At 47.5% G+C, this 24,165-nt stretch overlaps 1 protein-coding gene across 3 annotated transcripts in view; it reads left to right on the top strand.

Moving 5' to 3' along the window:
- Positions 1-2,210: 2,210 nt before the first annotated feature.
- The window catches only part of CMIP (c-Maf inducing protein), a 128,753-nt gene continuing 106,798 nt past the window's right edge, over positions 2,211-24,165 (top strand). Inside the window, exon 1 of one of the 3 annotated variants that reach the window (XM_035543200.1) lies at positions 2,211-2,555. In XM_035543200.1, the coding sequence (XP_035399093.1) occupies positions 2,238-2,555 (318 nt within the window). In that variant the 5' untranslated portion in view covers positions 2,211-2,237. Of the gene's footprint in view, positions 2,556-20,468; positions 20,536-24,165 lie in introns of those variants that run through there. The other 2 variants (XM_050713118.1, XM_050713121.1) reach the window with 2 other exon arrangements.

Below are 24,165 nucleotides of genomic sequence, written 5' to 3'. Positions count from 1 at the left end.
GTTGTCTTTGACAGCAGCCAGTACAAAAGGCTTCATGGCAAAAAGCTTCCAAACCCTTCCAGTTGCAGCTCGCCTCTCCAACGATTTGTGTGACTCCCAGTGCGAACGTGAGTTTCAGATGAAAGAGTTTTCTCTTGGGCGGGCTCCTGGCTCTGCTGCTGGCACCTCGCTTGGCATCGTGACCTCTCCTTTGAGAACTGCACTGGGAGATGCTGCCAGAAACCCAGCGGCAGGTACATGCCGTGTAACCATCTGCTCGTCACACAGCACATCTTCCCTTTCCCAACCTCCCTCAATTAAGGATGAGTTTAAACTCCTCAGCATGAGGGTTTATACTTTCTCCAAATGTTTTGCTAGCGTCGCGTAAAACAGCCCTGTAAATTCCTCCTGAATTCGTGACCCTGGCTATACTCAGTGTGGTGTGTTGCACTGCTTAATAACGTGTGTATTAATTACATAAAAAGTAATTTATTTTTTTTTTGTTGGTCCTAACGTGTCGGTTCCAATCGGGAAACTGCAAACAAGATCCGAGTTCTATGAGCAACTTGGCTTTTAAAATGATGAGAAAAAACCTGAGCATAAATGATATGATGTCTCTTGATACGGCATCCATGTTGCGCGCAGCATCACCAAGCTGCTAAGCGGTTTAAAAGTCCTGGAAGGGAGTTATTTTTTTCCCCATTTATTTATTTTTGGGGGAATACCGCCGTTGTGATGCCGGGTTAGCGGAGGACACAGCCTCCCGCTGACCACGGCCCCGCCGAGGTGCCTCAGGGGAGCGGCGGGTGCGGGGCTCTCCCACCCCTTTTCTGAAGTGAGCGAAGCCACCGGACCCGTCTGAGGGCCACGGCCCCGTCCCTGGGCTGCTGCCAGCGCGGGGGCTGCGAGAAAACGAGGTCTACCACGAGAGAGAAAAAAAATCCATTTATTCCCCAACGCGCTCCTCACAGCCCGCGCCGCGCGGGGCTTCCCCGCATGGCGGAGGGCGGGCGGCCGCGGTGAGGCGCGCAGGTGTGTGGCCGCGCACCTCCGCCCTTCCCGGGCGGCTCCCCCCGGCCTCTTCCTCCTCCTCCTCCTCTTCCTCCTCGTCGTCCCCGTCCCCCCGAGTCCCTGTTCTCGTCCCGGCGGCGGCGGTCACGGCGCGGCCCCTCTGAGGGGAAAGGGTGAGGGGCGGGAGCGGCAGCACCGCGCGCGCCTCTTCCCGCGCACCTCGCGCGGCCACCGCCGCTGCCTCCGCCGCTGCCCTCGGCGGCTCCGCGGCCATTGACGTCAGCGCGGGCCGCACGTGACCCCCCCGCAGCCAATGGGCTGAGCCCGGAGCCGCTCCGGCGAGCGGAGCGAGGGCTGCCGGCAGCCTCCCGCCGCCTCCTCCTCCTCCTCCTCCCGCGGCGGCGGCGGCGCGCGCGGGGACAGCGCGCACACACACACACACACACACTGACACACATCCACACCCCTCTCACACACACACACACACGCAGAGAGAGACCTCCCCCCGCACAAACCCGCCCGCCCGGCCACGCGCGGGCACCCACGCACCCACCTACATGCACGCGCGCGCCCGCCCCGGGGGGAAGGAAGGAGCCGCGGCCGGACGCCCCGCAGCCCCCGCCGCCAGCACCAGCACCGCCGCCACCGCCACCAGCAGCAGCAGCACTACTAGCAGCAGCAGCAGCAGCACTACCAGCAGCAGCAGCAGCCCCCGCCGGGACCACCGCCGCCCCCGCCCCGCGCCCGCCCGGCCGGCAGCGTGGATGTGGCGCCGTGCGAGCTGCCGGGGGACCCGCCGGGGGGCGGACCGCCGACTCTGAGGCCGGGGCTCGGCCGCTGCCCTTCTCCCCTTAACCCCCCCGGTGTGTGCGGATCCCTTCCCCCACGGCGATTTTTTTCCTCTTTTTTTTTTTTTCCTCCTTTTTTCCCCCTCTTTTTTTTCCCTTTCCCCCGTTTTTTCCTTCCCCCCCCCCCTTTTCCCCATCCTTTTTTCCCCCTTTTTTCACCCTTCCCCCCCTTTTTTCCCATTTTTTCCAATTTTTCCCTTTCCCCCTTTTTTTTTTTTCTTTCATTTTTTCCCTTTTTCCCCTTTTTTCCCCCTTTTCCCCCCCTTTTTTTTTTTCCCCATTTTTTTTTAATTTCCTGACCTCGCCGCCTCCTCGGATCTCTCTTATTCAAACCCCCCCCCCCCCCCCCCCCCCCCCCCCCGCCTCCGCGGGGCCGGGCGCCGCCACCCCGAGCTGCCCATGGATCGCAGCGGCGGCCCCGGCGGGGGCAGCGGCGACCGCGGGCAGCAGCAGCAGCAGCCGGAGGAGGGCAAGGGGCCGCCTCCCCCCGACGTACCCGGGCCCGAGGGGGGCCCCAAAATGGGCGCCGCTCCCTGCCGCCGGCCCCCGCTGCACTGCAACGGCATGAGGTACAAGCTGCTGCAGGAGGGGGACATCCAGGTGTGCGCCATCCGGCACCCCCGGACGTTTCTCAGCAAGATCCTCACCTCCAAGTTCCTGCGCCGCTGGGAGCCGCACCACTTGACCCTGGCGGACACCGGCGTCGCCTCGGCCACGGTGAGTACGGGGTGGGGGGATAGGGCTTTGGGGTGAGAACGTGCGGGTTTGGGTCTGGGTTGTGCAGCTGGGACCGGCTGCACCCCGGCTCTGTGCCCTGGCAGCGCACGGAGAGCACCGCACGCTGGTTTCTGTAACCGGGCTTCCATCGGCCCTTTGGGGATTTACGGGTAAATGCCTCGTTTTTCTCAATGGTTTCATTCCGGCCTTGCTACAGGGCATCGCACGGTTGCTCTTTTACCTCCCTCGTTTAGCTTGTCGTGCAGTGACATGCCGTCATGTAGGGCACGCGTGGCACCGGAGCGTGGGTTGGGTTTTGTGGGGTTTTCTGTTAATGGGGTGGCTGAACGGGTCTCGTCCGGCACGCAGAGCTGGGTTTCATCATGCCCAGTGGCTGTGTACCCCAGCATCATGTCATGGGGTGCCATGGCCGTGTCCCCTGACACCACGCCATGCCATGTCCGTGTCTCCCGACACTGCTCCGTGCCATGGGGTGCCCATGCAGGCCATCAGCAGCAGCCCCTTCATCCTGTAGGTAGGCCAGCTGCCCGTCCTCACGCAGCTCCTTCAGTGCCACAATGACATCCCCGCGTCCCGCTTCCCCCGGGCTGCCGAGGATGTTTCAGAGGGAATATTTTCCCTTCCTTGCTGGAACTGCTGTGCAAAGGCAGGAGGAAGCCCTGCAAAGACACGAGCGCTGGTCGTTCTCGCAGCACTTCGTTTTATCGAGGTGCCGTCGGCGCGGAGGGGAACTTGAATATTGGTGGGGATGAGGCGTTTTCCCGGCAGTATTCATGGCTGATGATTTCTGAGCAGAGAAGGATACCGGCAGAGTGAGGCGTGATTGCACTTCAGACATTAATCTCTGCAGTGTGGCAATACTTAGGCATGAAGTTGTATTCGTGCAGAAGACGCCAAACTCTGCTCTCTGGCGGAGCTGTCACCTGAGAAATCGCCCCTGAAAACATTTCTCAAGTCCCATAGGGTGGTGCTTTTAATTAAAGCGATGTCATTCCTAATTATTTTAGGCACATAAGTAGCAAGTAGATACCAAAACACCGTGTGCACCAGTGCAGGCTCCATTTTGTTGAGCAGGGCTCTTCGTGCTTGGTCTTGCGCCTTATCAATTTTTTTTTCCAGCGCTAACTCACCACATAGATAGCGTTGTTCGCAGAAGTAACCGTGCTTTGTTATGCTTTATTATGTGGCACACTGTCTTTGGTTTCCAGGCAGTAATTAGGGAACTAGGGTACGATCTGTGCTCACTTGTTGCCTGAGCGTATGCGCGGGTGTGCATAGCAGGTATCTTTTGGCTCCGCGATACCTAGATCTTCCTCTTTTTTCGGAAGGTGAAAAAATGTGACTTAAACAAAATATGTGGTCCCCTCTAAGGAAGTGGGGGACAGGCAGAGTGCCAAAACCTCCCAAAGCCAAAGGCAGATATTTAAATGCAACTCATTTGGCTTTCAAGGGCGGTAGGAAAATATCCCTACCTTCCATTGACAGTGAGCACTGGGCGCACTCAGCAACTTTGATAACAAGGTCATTTTTACACGTAGGGCTTTCCACAGTCAGGGTGCTTTATGAGCAGCTGCTAATTAATCTTCACATCATCTCTTTGCAAATCCTCTGGTGTGACGAGTTTTACTGCATTCTATATAACTTGAATAAAATTGAACAGGAAAATAACATCACTTTGTTTTGCATTTGAAAGCAAAAGTTGTAATGACAGCTAAATCCAGATCTGGGAAACTATCTCTGCGAGTGCAGCGGATAGGTGATTTGGTGATTCTAGGCATTTTCTCTCCTTTTTAACATGACTTGAAACGTGCATTTGACTTGAAGTCCTCTCCATGCAAGCTCCTACATGTCCATGCCTGGCCTGCGAGGTAGAAGCTAGCATTACTTTGTGTATGGATTATTCCTCTGCAGTGTTTTCCACTGGTAGACACGGTATGTGCCCACATAAAAATGTGAATAATGAGACCCTACCTACAGGTTTTTTGCAAGATGTAACTACTTTCCGTGTTCGATTAGGTAGGTACATGTTTTGTGCCTGACAAAAGAGCTTTCCATAGCGGAAGCACCACCACGCAAGAACACAATGGAACAAGTGCTCAGGCCATCATATTTTAGCAAACTTTAGGGAGGAAAAAAAAATCTTTACAAAATGCTTTTTCTTCGATGATCACAAGCGACTTTCAATTAAAACAAGCCCAAGCTCATCAAAAAAGAATAGTAACAGTTGTGTTCCAAATTGGTATATGTGCTTAGCTGACAAAAGGGAGCATATTAGCTTGTGGAGTCCCATACTGTAGGTGTTGGGTCTTTATCTGATTTACATCTTGTTTCCATTATTTCCTTCATGTTTCTCATTTCTCAAGGAACTGGTTACTTAAAAATACTACAGTTTCACCATTACAGTTTTACCAGTAGACTTGCATCTTGATCAGGCTTCCATTCTATTGCTGGTTAGGGGTAATTTTTAGTGCAAGTAAATACAGATCTGCATTTTTTTTTTTTAAATTTAAATGCCAAAGTCCCAGTAGGAAATTTTGATGCTTACAAACTTTGTTTGCCAGAAAACAGCTTGCTTGGGGATGAATCTGACTTTCTTCCCCATGGGAAGAATAATGTTTATTTTATAAACACTTACCAAACCCAAATGTATTGCCCTTGCTAATTTTTTTTTTTTTACTAAGATCTGTCCTTGCACAGCTTGAAGGGCAGTGATAATAAAAACAAAATAATAAAATCCTATTTAATATTTCTTTTTTGATTTTTTTCCTTTTTTTTTTTTGTGAAGAATAAGGCATGGCTATCTTCAGCAGAAATGTTAAAATTTAATTTTCAGTACTTTAAAGGTGGCAGGCGAAACTGAACTTCTGATATCTTTCTGTCTTGCCCATTTCATGTCTCTGCGCTGCTTCTCTCTTCCATTCTTTCTCTTGCCCCAGCTGGGACTGATGTTTAGGACAATGGGTTTTAAGGTACTAGGTTAGTAGAAAGATTTATAATACGTATGTATCAGCAGTGGACAAGGAAGGAATAAATAAGCGATTCATTTTCACTGGCTAGGGATGACCTCTCTAATTCCCGTCTGGGAAGATAAGACGTAATTGAAACCATGATGTTACTCATTAATATCCCTCAAGGAGGTGGAAACTGGCTTTTCAGGCCCATTCCACGTTTCTTGGTTTCCCCTTGACGGGTACATTGAATGTAATGCGGTGTTGTGTTCAAGCTGGTGACAATCTTGAAAAGATTTGAGTGCCTTTAGACTTTTCTTCTGTGCAAAGATGATGCATGAGGACAGCAGAGTATTGACAAGGTAGCTAATGAGAAATGTACTTGACACAAGAATGTAAGTGGGTAAGGGTACTGCAGTTATGTTTTCTTCTAGAGACACAATCAATATTAAATGAGGCAGGGCAGGCTGATCTGTTTCAAATAGGAGAAGTGGAGTAGAAAATTGTCTTCTAATTGTTTTTTAAAATTCAACAATTTTGCTACTTGCATGTGTTTCAGCGTGCTCTTACATGTCTTTCCTTCCTTCTCGTTATAAAGATAGAGCAAAAATTCCGATCAAGCCAGACTCGTTGTTTACTTTAGCGCAGGTTCCCATTAGTTGGAAAAACACATTTTTAAAAATTAAATTTCCCTTGAAAAACAATTAGCTCAAGTGGGAAGTATTATGCAGAACTCTGAAGTTTCAAAACAATCTTATAAGGAGATTTAAAAAAAAAAACTTTCCTGGAAAAGGAATATTGTTGCGTTATCCAGATTCAAAATAGAATGATAATGAATTAGAATAGTAACAAAAAAAAGAGTAAACAGTCTGTTCAGTCAACCAAGTGCTGACTTCAAGCCATGTGCTATTGATGGGACTTCACGAATGTGAGTTGAAACTAGCTTGATGGGCCTACCATTGTTATCCATGTAAATAAATACGAATGCGTAAATAACAAAGCAATTTAAGATATTTTTTTCGATCCATTGTAACAGCGGAATGCTAACTTACTATTTTAAGATAATACTTCTCATTGTTTTGTACTACAAATGGTTGTTTTCATTTGACAGGAAGTGGTACAGGTTTGGGTGTACGTGCTTTTCCCCGTTCAGGTTTACCTTGTTGCTATCCGTCAGGTATTTTCTTCAGGCATGCCAGAAAAGGCATCGAATCCTGCCGTTTGCATACAACCCATGGTAATTTAGAATTTGCTGCAAATTGAGTCAAATTGCTGCATGTTATCTGTGCTGCTGAAATTGAGAATCTGTTTCCGTGGTAAAGGCAGGCATGTGTCTGCACTACCAAAACCCAGATTTTTCTTGAAGACTTCGTGATTTAATGGAATAATACTCCATTGTAAGAAACTTGCTTTATTGCTGTCTTAGACTGTAGCTAGGCATAAGAAAACCTAAAATGGTATTTCTTTGAAGTTGTTTAATGCCTATCAAATGTACTTTTGAGTATAAAGTTCCTACAGTGGTTAAAAAGCATATTTCTAAGTCAGTAGTGTTAAGGTACGTGTTTATATGTCACAGAGCTTACATAAAATATGAAAACAGAAGCTATATTCATCGATAGAGCAAGAGCTCTTAAGGCTATTAGTGTTAACACCCAGCCAGTAAATTTTACATGTTTAGGAGCATAAACAAAAAGGACACTCAGAAATACTTCTGCCACACTTTTCTTTTTGGCTGGGGACTAATGATGCGGTGCTTGCCACTACACGGTGGTACTAGTGCCCCGGGGGAATCGCCTCTGGTACCTGATGGGGACCTCCTCCTGCATCAGCAGGGACCGGAGGAGCTCAGCATCCCTCACAGGGTTGGGCCTTGGTGGAGCTGTGAGATCATCTGTGTTTGTTTTGTAGTGGAGCATCATAGGTAGCGACAGAGCGAGTCTGCTGGGTTGTCAAAGCCTGGGGATTCTTCTAGGAAAGGATGTACGAACCATGCTAGGGATGTGTGGTTTGCCAGAGGTGGAAGGCTAAACTGACTCCGATCCGCATCGATGTTCCAGTTTGCAGGCTTAGGTTTGCGTTGTTACCAGGAGTTGGAAAACAGAGGCTGAAGCCTTGGTCCCACCCAGATCATTGGTAGAACTGTGTACGTCGAAGAACGTTTTTGGAGGGGAAAAAAAAAATGGTAGGCTTAACATGTATGGAGGAGTGATTTTTGGAGCTGTTTAATTTATTGCGGATAATTTGTTTATACATTTGAAGTTCCTAAATAACAGGCGAGTTTTAACATGATACAATGAAATGGCTTCTCTCATTTCCTTGTGTCTTCTGCATTAGTAAGCACAACTGGATTAATAGGGTTTGCTCCACTCCCCACATAGGATTTATGAAAGAAGAGATCTACCTCAAGTAGTTCAAGCATTTTGGAGTCTTTAGAAGTAATTAGATTGTGGGTTGCATGGGTAGATTGTGGCTTGTTTATTAGTGTTTGGAGCACAGCTAGTTGATTCAGTTTTGTTCTGTGTCTGCAAGTGTTTACAGATATGTAGTGCTTAATTCCGTAAACAATTGCATGTCAGAAGATGATCGATACCTTAGCATGTATAATCCCCACAGCGCATCGTGCACGGATGTGCCCTCAGTAACATAACCTTTCCTCAGGATCATGTTGAGAAACGCTGTGTCAACTGGATGGGGGAGCACTTGGATTTTTGCGGATTTTGATTTTTTTGCAGATTTGTTGTCGTCTTTATACTGGGTTGGGGAACTGATCTGTTTCAGTGCATAGTTCCACCAAACTGTTGAGGAAGAAGAGAGAGGGAAACATGGTAGGCTGGAATTGCTGCCAAAAACAATGTATTATTAAATCATTGCGTAAAATTTTCCTGTTTTGCACAATATTTAAGAATGCAGGGGCAATACCAGGAAAGGGAAAAGACAATTGAAAAGCATACATTATAACCGAGCACGTCAGTGGTGAGTGAAGTTTAGCTCTTGTGGTTGCAGAGAAAAACATGAAGTCAGAACCAGATGCTGAACTAAAAGGCCTTCACTTCCCAGGCTTGAAAATCAGGAGAATTTAAAAATACTGACAAGGGTCGGGAGGAGGGGGTCCTGTGTCAGGGTCTGTGGACTCTCAAAGTTATCAGTACTGGTGTTTCAGTGCTTACAGTCATTTCTTGACTTCTCCTCTTGGGCTGTCCCATGACAGACGGGACAGGGCCAGCAGAGTGGGGAATGCAGGAGCAGGTGAGGTGCCAGGTGGCAGACTACAGGGTCTACGGCATGAGCTCATGGCAAACACCATTTCCTTCCAATTTAATGTGAGATTTCAGTGTATTTCTACATAATTTTCAGTCTTTTTCCCTTTTTTGGAGGAACATGGGGGAAAAAGGCATCTGTTTTTCTGGATTTAAGCGTGCCTGCTAGATGTGTGCCTGTTACTAATTGAGGCTAAGAAGCCCGTCAAGTTGCGGTGACTAAAACGCAAACTGGAAGTACGCTCGGTCACGTACATTCTTGGTCTCGCTCCGTCGACTTCGGCGGGATAATCTGAGGAGGGGGATTACCACTCGTTGCTGGTAAGGGATGTCATGCGCAGGGAGCTGGGGGCTTGCTGCAGTTCCCCGGGCTGCTCAGGCAGGGGGCTGCGGCCTACTAACCCCTCAGGCTCACACAGCTTGCTGCGAAATGCAGACCCCATTCTTTTCCTTGGCTGAAGGATCCATGGATGTCGAGCAGGTTGCGCTTGGGTGATCAGTGGTTTTTCAAGGAAAGCCTTGCTGGAAATCCCCCCATGAGACAGACAACTGGTATGGAAGCAGTTGTATTTCACCCATTTGATGCCAACATGCGGACAGCAGCGTCCTGGTGGGAAGTTATTCTGACACGACTCTCTTCTACCGCGAAAACTGTGGCTGAGGACAACGAAATTGCAGCCGAGGGCTGCTCTCCACAGTCTGATAGCCCTGGAGGACAGCAGCGCTTTAGGCTGGGACGGACCACCTGCTGCTTCTGGACCTTCATGCCCTGCAGAGCTGGGGACAAGCATGCACTTTGCTACAGCGGGTTAACATTTAATTAGCCAGCAGGGTCATGGTGGATCAGCAGATGTAATTACTGGCAGTCAGGTTTGTTTCGCCATTTAAGCAGCAGGCCCCCTGACAAAAAGTCAATCTCGATTCCCCACTTGGGCAGCAGTGGTGCCCGGTCCTGGCTGAAGCTTGCGTGTGGGTGACTGCCCGGCTCCTCGCAGGCCTAGGAGGGTGCTGCTGGCTTGATGCTCGCTTCTCTGGCCATTTTCACTTCGGAGGCAGCACAAAGTGGGGATGTCAGTGGGATGAGCCTTGTATGGGCCCTTGAAGGTTTTTTTTTTTTTTTATTTTCTGTTGCCTGCTCAGAGTTATTGCTTAGTTCTGCGGAAAGGGCTTTTGCACTTCGCAGCGTATGCTGCAGTGTCCCTAAAGTTCTTGTTCCTCTAACAGAGAGATTGCGTGATTTTCTCATTGCGTGAAAAATTTAACACGGAAAAATTGCTTTCACTCTCATTGAGGAGAAGAGTAATAACCAGGGCTTAAAAAAGACAAATAAAAAATGTATCCAATGCTTCTCATATGCCTGACTGCTGAGCTCTTTTCATGGTACTGGGAATGGGGATGTTGGATGCTTGAAGCTATCACTAACGGGCTTTTGCTTCTTGGATTTCCAGTGCTTAAGGAAGTGCTGAATAAAATAAAATCTTTTTCTCCTTTTGAAAAATTTTAAACTCAGGTTTTAAATCACACAGAAATGGCTTTAGGTTTTGAAAGATTTTGTTTACAAGTATATCACATGTGGTGCAGTAAGCATTGCCTGAAGAAAGCTGAGGTGAAGCAGAATTTGAGAATACATAGTTATATATATTTTTCTTGGGCATGAAGAGAAACTGTGTCTGCAAAGGATAACAAGAAATAGTTTTTTCTCGTATAAATCAGTTACACTTATTTTTTGAAGAGTGCACGTCTACAAACATGTATGCATATTTTCTGGATCAGATTTCTGGTGATATCAACCCAAATATAAGGTAAGTATTTTGTAAACAAAAAAGTAATTGTGTTCCTTATTTGTCTATAGATAATTAACATCTAATTGAGGATATAGATTAGGGAAATGCGTGTGCATGTAGACGTTTTTGATGATTTTTAAAATAAAACTGTTTTTTTTTTTTTTCTAAATTTCCTGAAGATGCTCATGGTGTGTTCCCAACAGTACCTTTCAAATGACACAGAGTGGAATTTTCTCAGCCCTGAGGTTTTGTGATACTGCTCTTCTAGATGGCAATGCTCCTTTCCTCCTAATCTGTGTCTCTTTTGACTCTTCGAATATAACTTTGGAGATTGGCAGGTGTCTCTTACCAGCCTGGTTCCTGTTGCAATGAGGTTCTCTTGTACCATGGGGGATTTTGTTTGCGATTGTAGTACAGTTAGTGTGTACTGTGGGCAGGCTGTGTTTTTGCTTTATCTGTGCAAGCAGCTAAAATAAAACTAGAATGACTTCGCTATCCGTTTTCAGGCATGGACATTATTAATAGTAAAGTAGAAACTGCTTTAAAAAAAAAAAAAACAAAAACACTTCTGGAACTTGCCCAGTGGAATCCAAATTTTTAATGAAAATACTAAGGGTGTATATGTTTTCTTCCAAAAATATGAATGTCTGTTTGACCTTCTGTGAACAACAGCAACAACAAAAAAGAAGGATTATTTTTGGCCTTTAAGACAATCAGAAAATACGATTTTGGGATGTGGTGTAATTGTTGCATTCTGCAAGTCTTTGGATTTTGCCTTTGCTGTGGTTCAGCTGTCTCAGAGGGCTTTCTGGTCTGTGTCTTCATGTGTGGGGAAATTGGAGAGAGAGAGGAGCACAGATCGCGCTGTCCGACATGCCTGCCCTCGCGGTTCATGCTCAACCTGCAGCTCCTCAACCTGAAGCTCCTCGCGAGGAGTGTGCCCGTGGTTCCCTAGGGCGTCTCCAGTCGGACAGCAGCAATCGGGCGCATCTCCTGGTCGTGTTGACTCAAGCACCTTGCCGTAGTGCTCATAAATCGGGTAGGGCTGGAGCCGAGTGACGTGTCTCTGGCCACCAGGACACACTGTCTCTTCTGACGTTGATAGCTGCTCATTTGCTTAATGGTTGTAAATGCCATTAAAAAGCAGGGGAGGTGTGGGAGAGTGACAGCAGGATGTGGCCCAGTGTCTCTCCCCTTACTACCTTGCAGCTTTCCTGCAAAGCGAGTGTCTGCTGGGAGCCAGGCGCAGCCGGTTCAGGTCTCCTGCTTTCTGCTGTGTGCATGTTTGCGTGTTCTCCCGGTGGTCTCTGCTGGCAGCTCCAGCTTTGCTCTTGCTTTAGGGGCAATTAAGGTTGATTTCAGAAGTAAAGAGTAAGTCAGGGAAACCTTGACTGAACTGAAACTTTCAGCACGAGAGTGGTCTTGTAAAGTTAACTGTAGAATCACAGTGACGTGATCTGTTTTTGGAAAAATATCAGCAGTTCTTCCTCCCTTCCACGCCGTGCGGTTGATAGTCAAACATTCTGAGGTTGAGCACTTACATTCGGGAGCCACTCGAGAAGAACATGACTGCAGCGGCATCTCAAAACATCATGTTTCTCTCTGCTACAATGTAAACTATAAGAAGGTAGGAAACTGAAAGTAGAAAGTTACATGGGCACTTACACAATGCACCAGGCCCGGATGGCGTACACTGGTGCAACGCTGTAGGTTTTTCTGCTGTAGCTGTGGGGTTATTCTGGTCGGGGATCTGAGTATAGAGTTGTTGCTGGTGGCTTGAAGAGACAGCTGGATGAGGAGAGGTTCCTCTGCGCTGCTTGTTATGATGCCAGACCGGGCTCTGGGCGCCGGATTGCTGTGAGCACGCAGCTCAGAGGATGCTCTGGCTCCAGGGTGCCCGGCTGTGGCTACGGGTCTGTCACCTGCACAGCTCCTTCCTGCCTTGGTCAGAGAGGTGGGAGCACTGAAGCTGCGCAAGGCCCGGTGGTTCTTTCAGGAGCAGCAGCATTTGCTTCTGCAGTGTAGGAGGTGTCCATCTGCTCCGACGGACTTTACTGAGCGAGGCCCACCCATGTCCTTGCCGTGCTGCTTGGTAGCCAAGTGGCTGCAGCTGGGACACGGGCTGCCTGCTGCTTCCGTGTGGAAGATGCATCAAGCCCAGTGAAACAATTGTGTGCCTTATCTGAGAGTAACACAGAACAGGGAGGGTCATTTGTACGTCTGGGGAAAGAGAAAAAAGCCTTCGTGTTACAGACATCATTCTGTCATTTTTTAACCCAGAGGAAAACCCATGCAACTGGTGTAAACTGCTACCTGTAGTAAGGAGGTTGTGGTGGCATGATTACAGGGTTGGAAAGGGAGCTCCAGCTTACTCGTTCAGTGCGGGAGGACTGATGTTTCTTCACATATCTCTTCCAAAAGGAGTAGCAACTCCAGCTGTGTATTAAGGGCTCAAAGTAGTATTCCCAGCCTGGTCTGTTACGAAACACAGTTTTCTTTCCTGGTGTATGGAATTGAGGAGCATTGGTGAAAGATGTTACAGAAGTGCCAATTATTAGTCATTACTCTGTTTAGTTTTTCTTTCAACTCTTTGCGGTTCTTTCAGATCCATCATTTTTTAGTCACTGCTATTACAATAGCTTTTGAGGAAAATTTTCAAATCCTTAACTAAAGAGTAGCCTGACATCCAGGGGTGCAGAAGAGGCTCTTTCTGCTCTCCTCAAGAGCAAGTGGCTCCAGCGGAGTCCTGGCACCAAAAATCACATCTACTTTGTAACCAAGTAATGTGGACGTTGAAGAAAACACAAAAGTTCTTCTGGCACAGAACTTTGTTACCGAAGGTGAAAGTACGGACACAGTCAGCATGTCTTGTCTGCCTGAAAACACATTTTCTAAGGTTAGATAATTCATCTTTTGTGATTGCTGTGAATGAATCAGGAAACAAAGCTGGAAAAGCTTGAAATGAAATGAAACGAGCAGGACCAGACATGCACTTTGGTATTAAATATTGACATACCCCTTCTGGGCAACCGCTCTGCCTTTGGAACCCGGCATATGCCTGAAGACTGCAATGCCTCTGTGCACATTGGCATTGAGAAATATTCCTCATGGCTTCTCTTCTAACACTAACTCCATGCTTCTTGCAGTGCTACGTCACTGCCTCCCTTGAAATTAATCTTGTCTGATTTATTGCAAGTTATTTCAAATGTCCCCGGTGACTCGGATTGACTAATGTACTTTAAATCTGGTGAAATCAAATCTGCTGTGGGAGTTGACCGTGTATGAAGCTGTTCCCTCGTGGAGATGGAAGACATGGGAAAGTACCGAGCTCTGCTTGGTGCTCACCCGAGTCCAGGACACATCCTCTGTCGGTCTGAACCCGAGGTGTTTCTTCTGGGTTTGTTAAACCTGGGGCAGGACTTACAGCCCTTACACATCACCCATATATTGTGCAGGCTGCGTGCATTTACCGATGCCACTGAGCGGCCTGAAGGGAGCAGGGGAAGCAAGGCTGGGTCGATGCAGGACGTTCAGTGGAGCAGCTTCAAGTGGGGATGGGCTCTGTGCCCTGCAGCTGCAGGGGGAAGTCGCTGCGTTGGTGCCGGCTGCCACTGGACCGGGGTGAAGTCCACGGTGTAGCTGCTTCCTATGCTGCAGGGACAGCCTCCTGGGGCAGGCGAGGCCCCTGCCACCCGTCTTCCCTTTTTAATGCAGTTCAGAAAATAATGGGAGCGTTTAAGTGTGGTGGAGTGCGCGTTTCCTAGTGCCTGCTCGCTTATCACACCCGCTCTAACCAAGATAAAGATGCAATGTTGTGTTACATTATCTAGCTTTAACGTCAAGCGTTTGGGAGGTTGTGTCTCTCTACTTGTCAGACTTTCTTAGCAGAAATGGGAAAAATAAAGTACCCTGTGCATCTCCCTGCCTGTACAGTCTGTACCTGTAGATCTTCTGAGAGCGGCTGTCTTGAGACCCTTGCGTCTGATCTGAGGCTCTTGCTGTGCTCAGATTTCACGTTACCAGATTTGTGTTTTTTTTTTTTTTTTTTTGCATTTGTAAGAAAAGCCTGTACAAACAGTGTTCTGCTGTTTCCAAACACTGCAAAGTTTTCCCCTTTGCTTCCTGTTTTTGTAGCACACTTGTGAAAAGACCTTGTCTTCCTTGCGCCGGAGTTAGCGTTAATGTAAATGCATTCGGCGTTAGCTCCTGTGTGTTCCAGCACATAGGGGCCCGAGCTTCTCTTCAGCAAATGTTATTACTCTTTATTTATGGTAAGACTAGATTCAGAAAGACTTGTGCATGTAAAAGTGAAAGCACAGGCAGCATTAAATTATGCAGTCATGAGCTTGTTATTTCCCCTCCCCCCTGAGCATGCAAGCCAGCTAGTAACCCAGTGATCTATACATGAGGCCTTCATTGGATATATGCCCAGAGTGCAGATTAGTATGGAAAAGCTATAAAGGCCTGGGTTCACAAACTTTATTTGACCATGGGAGGACCGTCTGCGTGATCCCATGTGGAATGTGCGAGGGATTCTCAGAACAAAGGAACACCTTCGTGCGTTTGGGCAGGCCTGGGTGCAGGCCGCAGGGCGCAGGCTTGGTGTGGAAGCGGGCAGGCCGCTGGTCGAGCGGCCCTATATCAGTGCCTTGTTTCACAGGAGTGCTGTCAGTGGGGCAGAGGGGCACCCGGGGCCTCTCTGTCACTTACCTGCCCTCTTCAGTCTCGTTTCGTAAAGTCTTCTTTTTATGCCTTGGCCTCCTTTGGAGGTGTGGGGGGAGAATCTCCCTGTAGCGAAGTGAAAGCAAGCAGATGTCTTGACTGCAGCTGGCCAGAGATGAATCATTTTGTATAAACTTGCCTGGAGAACATGATCTTTTTCCTCTATAAACCTATACTCCAGAGGGAAAGGAGAATCCCCATTAGTCAATGACACCCTCCTGGCCTAAAATTCCAGTGTTCCTAGTTTGCAGATCACGTGAAGCATGCACAGACTGCAAGCTGTATTCACCAAAGGCTTTCTCAAGTTTGAATGGCATTGTAACGCAGGGGTTGTTCCTCTTCTGGCAAAAATAATTCTAGGTGGAAATTACAGTGCCCCTAAGTGTGTGAAAACAGCCTCACTCACACCCCTGTGCCTTGCAGACCAGTTCAGTAAGGGTGAAATCTGTTCTAAACTGGCTTAAAATGGCAAGAAAGAGTCTGGCAGCGCAGGAGGGCCCCATGGCATAAGCAGCCGACCTTCCTGCCCTCTCATATGACTGAGAGCACTAAGATGCATATCGCATATCTCAAACCTCTTCCTCCCCCTTCCACTTCCCCATGACTTTCTAGAAAGGGCTTGTTTGGAAATGGCAGCGGTGCCCTGGGGTCTTGCTGCAGGATGGTGCTGAGCCTGGCCACGCATCTGGGTCCCGGGATGAGCTCCTGAAGTCCTCTTCTTCCTTGCTGGCCTGTTTCGTTCCTCAGCTTAGGATTTGTGGCAGTGCTGGGCCAGGACAGCTTTGCTGCTGGTTGCAAATGTAGCTCAGTGCTGGGGACGTGCTGCTTGCAGGCCTCCTGCAGCTCAGGAGTCACAGGTTATCTTGGCACTGTTTGTTATTCTCTCTGCTGTACTCCCGTGTGGAGGACGGCACTCTCTTTACTTGCTCCCCGACGAAGTTAGGATGGAAATGTTGTCTCCTCCAGCATAAGCCCTAATCGTCGTGGAGAGTGGAGAACTGAAGATAACGATGCTCAAACAGTTGCAGAAAGTAAAGTAACCCTACTTTATTCAAGTTTTGTGCAGGTAGCTCCAGCATTTGATTCCAGACCTTGCCTGACTAACGAAGGCCGGGAGCAGTCCTTAGCTCTCTGCTTGCAGCAGGAGGATGGGAATGGAAGTGAGTCATGCTCAGGGCCACGACAGTGGGAATGAGGCACTGCTGTGGTTGCAGATAGTTCCCTGGAAGTCTCCATTGTGCATAATGCACTAATTGAAGAGCTTCACGAGCTGCTTCATGTCACATCACCTCATTTCCTTGTCAGGGAGCTGGAAGTCTCATCCCTATAGGTAAAAGCAGGAGCTCCCTGGCTTTGTGTAAGTCTTAACCTTTGTAAAAAGAGCTTCCATAGATTGCCTGGCATGTTGTCCTATGCCAAACCTGTCACCGTGCAGCCTCAATTTTTTCTTGCTGCCCTGTCAGCTGCAGGGGTGGAGGCAGCAGTGTAAAGACATGTGTTTCTGAGTGCACAGAAGTGAGCAATGGAGACAAGGAGGGGACTGTTTGCTGATGGTTGCTTCAGTGACGAGCTGCAGAAGGATGGATGCTTCCTGTTTATAACTGATAACCATCTGCGATGATTGCATTGGTCTCAGAAGAAGTGGCATATCTCTGTATTCATGAGAGACTGCGTGGCATAGGATACCCCTGCAGAGAGCTGGAAATGCAACATGATACTGTGTGGTCTTCGCCTGTTCTGGGGCGGGTGGCAGCATATGTATGGCTGGGAAACACGCTCCTGCAGATAGTAACGTGTTCCTAGCAGGCAGATCCAACGCGTTGTGTAGGCAGCAGAAAACAAACAGTGCAGCCCAGCGCTTGCAGAGTCACGCTGGAGAAGGGGATGTGCTGCACTTAAGGAAACATCCTTACCTTGTGTGGTATCTCAGACCTCAGGATCAGAGGTACCCTAACTGCGGTGTTCCCTAAGTGCCCGTGTTTCTGACTGTGTTGCCCGTTCCAGGTAGAGCTAGCACATAATGAGTCCCATGGCATTTGCTGTACTTTATCACATGGCTTCCTAAGACGCTGCTTCAGTCTGAGTTTTTAATCCCTGTATTAGTTTTATGACATGGGAAACATTGCACAGGAACACACAGTTTAACACTGTAATAGCTGCTTGTCAAAAAACTTGCACTTTTTTTGGGGGGGGGGGATGGGGGTTTAGAAAATGAGTCAAAGATCGTGTTTCCCATTATCTTGACTGAATTTCTGAATGTATCATTCTGAAGCTGATTGCATCTTTCGGCTGTTGATCTGGTCCGTGACCAAGAAGAGCTGGCCTAGCTGAGATGCCCTTTTCTGCAGCTCCGTGTTTTGAGAGCGCTGGGAGGACCACTGAGACCTTAGGGCTGGACTCGAGCGCCTTGTGGCTTGCTAGCACCCAATTCCACCTGGAGGTCTCAGTGATTTCATGTGCCTGACTCAACATCGCATTTACCATGAACAGCCATAACTCTCTAGCTATGTTCTTTGTCTGTGGCAAGCTGGTTAAGTAATGAGAAGTACCTTTTAAATCCACTAATAACCGAGTTTTCCCTCATCTGTGCCTTTGGGAACATTTCAGTGCTTTGCCTGGCGGTGTATCACTGCTCTGAGTCGTGTGTGGAGAAATGTCTGAAGCAAATGAAACAAAATGACTTGTGAGTAAAAGATCAAGTCAAAACACTGTCAAGATGAAAATCATTGAGTTGATGGGTACAGTCTCTGTTTGACTGGGAAACCTTTAATGATGCCAAGAGAAAAAGCTGACCGTAGTAGACAAAGTTGTGCTTGAGGTTTCTGCGAGTTTAAAAAAACCTCTTTATTCCTGTGACTTATTAGTTCTGCGGTCATATGGCACGTGGTGAACACAAAGAGGCTTAGCAGCTGACCCAACCAGTTACCAGTTTCAGCAAAGCCTAGGTTAAAACTAAATCTGAAAAAATGAAGGTGGAGAGAATGGGATTTGAAAAAAATCAAGATATTTTTCTGGCATGATTTGTGACTTGGCACGTCTCGATCCTGGGAGTCCATTCCATTGTTTTTACTCATAGCATCTTTCTCTTTTGTTGGGAATCACTAAGAGTGATTTGGCATCTGTACCCTACTAGTAAAAACAATCTTAACTACTTATAATTGGGGAATTGTGTAAGCTGGCAGGCCCTGATTTGAGAGGATGCAATAACAAACATAAGTACAATGTGAATTCGGCATTGACTGGCAATGTATGTCAGAGAAAGAGCTGCTTTATTTATCTGGTGCTGAATTGCTTCAGTGTGTGAACTTGCAAATAAGCAGTGCTTTTAGAAAGTGTACCGGTTGTCTGAGCTGAAGCCTACATCTTGGCTGCACAAAGAGGCATAGTTGTCTATATTTGTGTATATCACGGTGTGAAATCCTTCCGAAGGGAAGATGCTCTTATTTTTTCCCTGGTGATTTTTATCTGGTCTTCCTGGATGGGAAGAGAAACCACTGAGCGCAACTGGCTGTGCTGAAGTAACCTCCCTGTGCCCCGATAAAGCCTGATTGAGATCCAGCAAATGAAAGAGTGATGGTTTTTGAAAGGAGACGTTTGTTTTGGGGTTTGTCTTGTTCTTGGTGGCGAGAAAACAGAACTTCTGCTATTTCTTATCAAGACTTAATCCAAAGCTTTTAAGAACAAACAAAAAGCCTCTTTCCCTATGGATAGAGGGCCGTTTCATGGAGAGCTGATGTTCTGGGCACTACATCTGAGATGACTATAGATGCTAGAGGAGGAGAAAGCAGCCTCAAGAACAATGGGGAGGCTTTAAAAAGCTGTTTAATTTGTGCCGAGCTGCTACTTTTTTTTTTTTTTTTGGTTGTCATAGAAATGTGCCAGTCCGTGTCTCTCACAGATGAGCTCACTAAATGAATGGCTGTGCAGGATGAGTCTGGTTTCAATGAAGATGTTTATACTTGAAGAACGCAGATGGACTTAAACCACAGCCCAGAATCTAAACACCCCTGAGCTCCTGGGGGAGGGGAACGATAGGAAATGAAATCTGGATTTTATAGCTCAGGCCTGCATCGGTCCTCTTCGATTTGGCTTTTCCACTTTCCCATGATAACTCAGAAAGGAATATTATCCGCAGTGAGGAGGGCTTGCTTGTTGTTGGACTGGGGGGCTGGTTTTCTGTTTGGCCCAGCTCCGTTAGGTTGGAAGAACTTCCTTGCCTAGATTTGTTTGCAGGACAGTCACAGCTGGGGTTAATTGCTTGCAGAGATGTTCCTCTAACAGGCAGTCTCTAGCAGGTAATTTCTGGTCATTTCTGTACTCCTGTTACTCTTTGTCTTTTGAAATAAAATGTTTTGAATGAGAGACGACAATTTTATGTGAAGTGCTGTCATACAGACTTGGTAGAAGTCACACTTAAATGTTGCAGTTGCAAATTACTGCAGATGGGAGAAGAGGCATCAGACCTATAAAATAAAAAATACTAAGGAATTTTTGGGCAACACAACTGAAGATCTTCAGTGAGGTGTGTCATCGAGCTTTGAACAAGTGGAGTGCAGGCTGCAAGCGGGGCGGTGCTCGGTGCAGGCACAAATGGCCTTTGCAGGATTTAGTCACTGGATTGCTTGCTCGTGAGCATAATTCTGTGCATTATTCTTACTTCCAAGAAGCCCCTGAAATCTTTTATTTTAATCTACTTTGAATATTGCCTGAATGCCTCAGAGGAGGTGAGGTGTAAATGACAATAGCTACAGTATCTCCAGGGTTTTCAGGTATCCGACCGATTTGTTTATCTGGCTGCCCTGCTTCCCTTGGTTTTCTATTCCTGGAGCTGAGCTGCCGGAAATGATGCATGTTGCTGAAGGCAGAACAGTCCTCGCTGTGCCAAGGCATGTACTTGGAAGAATGGGATACTCTGTCCTATTAATTGGTATAAATAATCAAGAGTATGGAGCAAGTGAAATACTGGCTGCCTAAAAAAATGCGTATCCCCAGTAAGTGGAAGGTAGCACCTTGTTTAAGTGAAACCACCCTTAGCAGCTTTCACTGTGGGAGATTAAGGACTTTACATTCAAACCTGTTAGAATTTTTTTTTGAGCCTTGACTTTGGTCATACCGTTAAATATGGCTGTGCAGACTCTTCTGATGTTCCGTGTTCGCTTGTTATTCGCTCCGCAGCATCCTGATTGAGCTTGAATTGGAGGGCAGGTTGGGGCAGAGCTGCCTTTTAATGAAAGATAGATACTTTAAGGTAAGACAAATTCTTTCTCACATGCAACGAGCTTTGGGAAGCACAATTTCCATGCAGAATTCCTCTCCTGCTAGCCAGATGTGTGCTTAGCACAGGCGTGTGCATTGCCCACGTGGGGCCTGGCGAGCATCTCGGCGCTCTGCATCACGGCGCTTCGCTGGCCTGCAGGTACCCCTGGGAGCAGCGGTGTGGGAAGCCAGAACAGCTGAGTGACCCGAGGCAGGTAAAATGACAAAATCCAGCCATTTCCACAGGGATAGCATCTCTACAGTGGCGGCGGAGCCAGGAGCCCCCCTGCTCCTCCAGCTCTGCCACCGGTGCGGGACCTCCCTTGGGACAGGCAGCGTCTTCTCCCTGCATGCGTTTGTTCTGGGGGTTAATGAGTTAGGCAACATCCATCGGAGGGGTTTGAGATGAGTTTATTTTTCTGATGGAGCTCTCTTTGGATAGTTTGTCCTGCATTTCTTCTCGTTCTGTGTTAAATACCAAGAATTTGCAACATCTTTTCCCAAATCCTTTTCCTTTGTTGATTTTTGTAAGGGCCTTCCCTAAATACAGCGGCTGCACTGTATGTAAGGAGCTGCAAAGTGATCTGCTGCCGAACACATAGAGTTAAGCTGGAAACAATTAAATGACCATTTTAAAAGGCATTTTTTCACTTATATCCTAGAACTCAGGCCATGACATCTTAGACAGCAGGAAGCCTTTCGGGTAGTGCCACTATTTTCAGTATATGCTGGGTAGGTTGCACCTCTGGGTAATGCTAAATGTAGCATTAAATGGTAGGAGGCCATGTTTTGTAGGACACGTTTGCTGACCTCCTTGCTCAAGAAGTTTGCATTGGTGCAATATTATTGGAAATTCCCACTTTCACTGTAGGATTTTATCTGAGATCATTAAAACCTTGTTTTTACTTTTGTAATTGGCTTAGGTCACCCATCTTGGGGGAGGGGGAATATGGGGGTGTTGTTGGTTTTATTTTTTAACTTTTAATTTGAAGCACAGTTTTAACATTTGGATTGTTCGAAACAAAAACAAGAGAAGTCCCAACATGAACAGAATATTTTTAAAGGACTTTATGGCTCTAAGTTCCTAACACAGTCCAGATGTCTCCTATCTCTGCTCTTTCTGTAGCATTTTCTGGCGCAGTGTCGTTGTATTTTGAACGTGGTCCAAGCTGTGTGCCAAGTCCTGAAATAAAGTAAATCAGTGAGTTGTTCTTGGACGTTTCTCCTTAATCCAAACCAACCCAAATCAAACTTCAGCTCTGACCTCAGGACTGCACACTCAAATATTTTCCTTTGCCTCCTCAGTTTCAAAGTAGCAAAAGCAGGAGATTACCACTTTGCAATATTTAAACAGACGGCTTGTGCGACATCCGTGCAGCTGAAGCAACTGCGTTACTTGGGACGCGGTGCCTCTTAAAACAGCCGTGATGTTTGCCAGCGCTGCGATCCTCCATCGTGATTCCTATTGTTGGGCCAGGATGCGCGCTACGGCCACGCTGGAAAAGAGTTTCTTTGGAGGCGTGCATCGTGTCAACACTTAGATAGCAACCAGAGGAAATATTTTGTAGTGCTCTTTTGCAAATGTTTCTGCCCAGATGTCTTAGAAGTTATCAATAGGAAAAGAAACAGCAACCCCCAAATCATAAGAAGTAAGCTCTAGGATAAACTAATCCTCATCTATCCTCCCATGTGCAAGCATGTGTCTCCATTGCATTTAAGCACTCCACTGAAGTTGGCCTGTCCTGCAAATAAAGCGTGACTGAGCGGGCCACCTCCTGTTGTTTAAGGTTCTAGTGGCAGCAGGGCCGCTTATGTGGAAAAAAAGTATCGGGAGAGTAACGTTACCCTTAACAGCAGTGCAGTTGCCGGGCACAAGGAGATTAAAAGTAACTGACCCATTTGTTGCAGAACATGGGCAGGTTTGAGACTTGCTGTTTTAATTCTTAGCTTTTGTCTTCTGGTCGGCCAGGTTCAGGTAAGTTAAATTAAACCATATCTGTTGTCCAGCCCTTTGCTAAACTCAACTTCCACTGAAACTGACGTGAAGCTTCCCTTTGACTTAGTAGGCTTGGCACTGGGTCCTCAGATGCGTGTGATTTACCAGGTCTCTGTTGTGGCTGGTCCTCCTTAGCACAGGCAGTGGTCACAGGGGGTTGCAGAAGTCCGGAGGCAATGCAGACACTGCTGGCTTGCGGTGGGGAAAGAGAGTTTCCAGCACGCTCTGTGCTGGCCTCTGTTCTTTCCCACTCTCTGGTTTGTCCTGGGCAGGATGCTTTAGAAAATCTTACCTGGGCCGAGCGATCAGCCTCACACGAGTTGACCATCAAACATGTTTAAATCATCGCAAATACTTTAATTGCTCTTATCAGACCAAGCCTGCCCCAAAACATTAGGGGGTCAGAGCTGGTGGTATGGGTACAGAATTCACGTTCTTGGCCTTCCCGCTGCCCTTGTGTATGGATATGTGACTACTCAAGAAAAAAAATTCTTCTTAACAAGGGAGTAGCAATGACTGTATCTGATAGAAATACAGTTGGGAATGTGTACTTGCCTGATTGTATTGCACAGTATCTGGACCAGGGTGATTACTTCCTCTGTTTTTATTAATCAGTTTTGTTCCCTCTGGTCTTCAAGCCAGTATGTGTCTTTCTGGCTGGATTCTGTACAGACATGACACGGGTAAGTAACAGATTCTGCCTTGGGGCCTGAGAGCACACAATTTACCTTTCAGGAGTAGCCAGAACAGCCATGTGCACAGAGCTGATCCATGGTTTTCCTGGTGAACCCTCTAACCCGAGGTAAATGTTCAGTGCCGCTTTCGCTGGCTCTGTGGCAGTAATTGGACATGCAATTAAGAACTTATTATGCAACAGTGAATACCAGGGACAGCAGTAAATGAGATCTTTTGCAGAGAAATGCCCTAAAAAAGACCGATTTCAGCCCTAGCATGTCTTTCATCACTCAGCAGAGCTTTTGTATACACACGGCTTTATGTTTCCTGCGCGATGCCATGTTTGGTGCTCATCCCTTGGATGTTCAGGGCTGTTTTGCTTTCTCTCTGGAACATGAGGCCTGGACTGGCCGCTCACCCTGAGTTTCCCTTGTTTGTGCACTGTGCAACGAGTATTTCCCCCGAGTGCGGACCTCATCTGAACTCCATGTCAGAGCCTCTGTACTCTGTTTATTGGCTCCCCACACAGGGCTGGACCTGGTTGTTTTGTAGAGTGACCTTTCTGGAAGGGCTGACCAGGCGGGCTCGCTGGCTCTGGACCAGGAAACTGGTTCCTGACTCAGTCCAGTCTTTTGCTGCTGTTAACTTCTTGTAGCACCCTCAACCTAAGCTCTGAGAGCTGCATCACTGACCCTGCGTAAGGGATGTGTGAGCTTGGGTCCCCGCCTTTGTCCCGCCAGGAAGAACGTGAAGGTGGGTTTCGTGCTCTGCCCTGGAGGCTGGGAGCTGGGGAGCAGTCTGCCAGAACATGAGCTGTGTGCCAGGGTCACGGGGAGTTTTCCTTCCTTGCTTGGAGCTTCTCGCTGGAGCCAGCTTAGCAGAGATGCAGGGAGAGAGGCTGCAGCGGGTGCACCCTTCATATGTGTGTTTGCAGACAGATAAAAACTGCTT

This window comes from Cygnus atratus, chromosome 12 (assembly GCF_013377495.2).
Source record: "Cygnus atratus isolate AKBS03 ecotype Queensland, Australia chromosome 12, CAtr_DNAZoo_HiC_assembly, whole genome shotgun sequence".
Classification (NCBI taxonomy): domain Eukaryota; kingdom Metazoa; phylum Chordata; class Aves; order Anseriformes; family Anatidae; genus Cygnus; species Cygnus atratus.
The sequence above is the reverse complement of the archived record's forward strand: the minus strand, read 5'-3'. Positions and strand labels throughout refer to the sequence as shown.